Here is a 283-nt window from a genome sequence, read left to right as displayed (position 1 = left end):
GCTTATCCCGGGGCCTCCGGATCCGCCCCCTCCCCGGTCCCGCCCCCTCGGAGCCTCCTCCGGCTGCTCTGGGGCTGCTCCCGGGCTGGGGCCCGCGGTCCGGGCGCCATGCGGGCATCGCTGCTGCTGTCGGTGCTGCGGCCCGCAGGGCCCGTGGCCGTGGGCATCTCCCTGGGCTTCACGCTGAGCCTGCTCAGCGTCACCTGGGTGGAGGAGCCGTGCGGCCCGGGGCCGCCCCAACCCGGGGACTCTGAGCTGCCGCCGCGAGGCAACACCAACGCGG

At 77.0% G+C, this 283-nt stretch overlaps 1 protein-coding gene across 1 annotated transcript in view; it reads left to right on the top strand.

The window, feature by feature from the left end:
- Positions 1-6: 6 nt before the first annotated feature.
- Positions 7-283, top strand: part of CHPF (chondroitin polymerizing factor) — a 4,886-nt gene continuing 4,609 nt past the window's right edge. Inside the window, exon 1 of the mRNA XM_006763443.2 lies at positions 7-283. This exon is cut by the window's right edge and continues 118 nt beyond it. Coding sequence (XP_006763506.1) covers positions 109-283 — 175 coding nt within the window. The 5' untranslated portion in view covers positions 7-108.

The sequence above is a fragment of the Myotis davidii genome, unplaced genomic scaffold (genome assembly GCF_000327345.1).
Source record: "Myotis davidii unplaced genomic scaffold, ASM32734v1 scaffold575, whole genome shotgun sequence".
Classification (NCBI taxonomy): Eukaryota; Metazoa; Chordata; class Mammalia; order Chiroptera; family Vespertilionidae; genus Myotis; species Myotis davidii.
The sequence above is the reverse complement of the archived record's forward strand: the minus strand, read 5'-3'. Positions and strand labels throughout refer to the sequence as shown.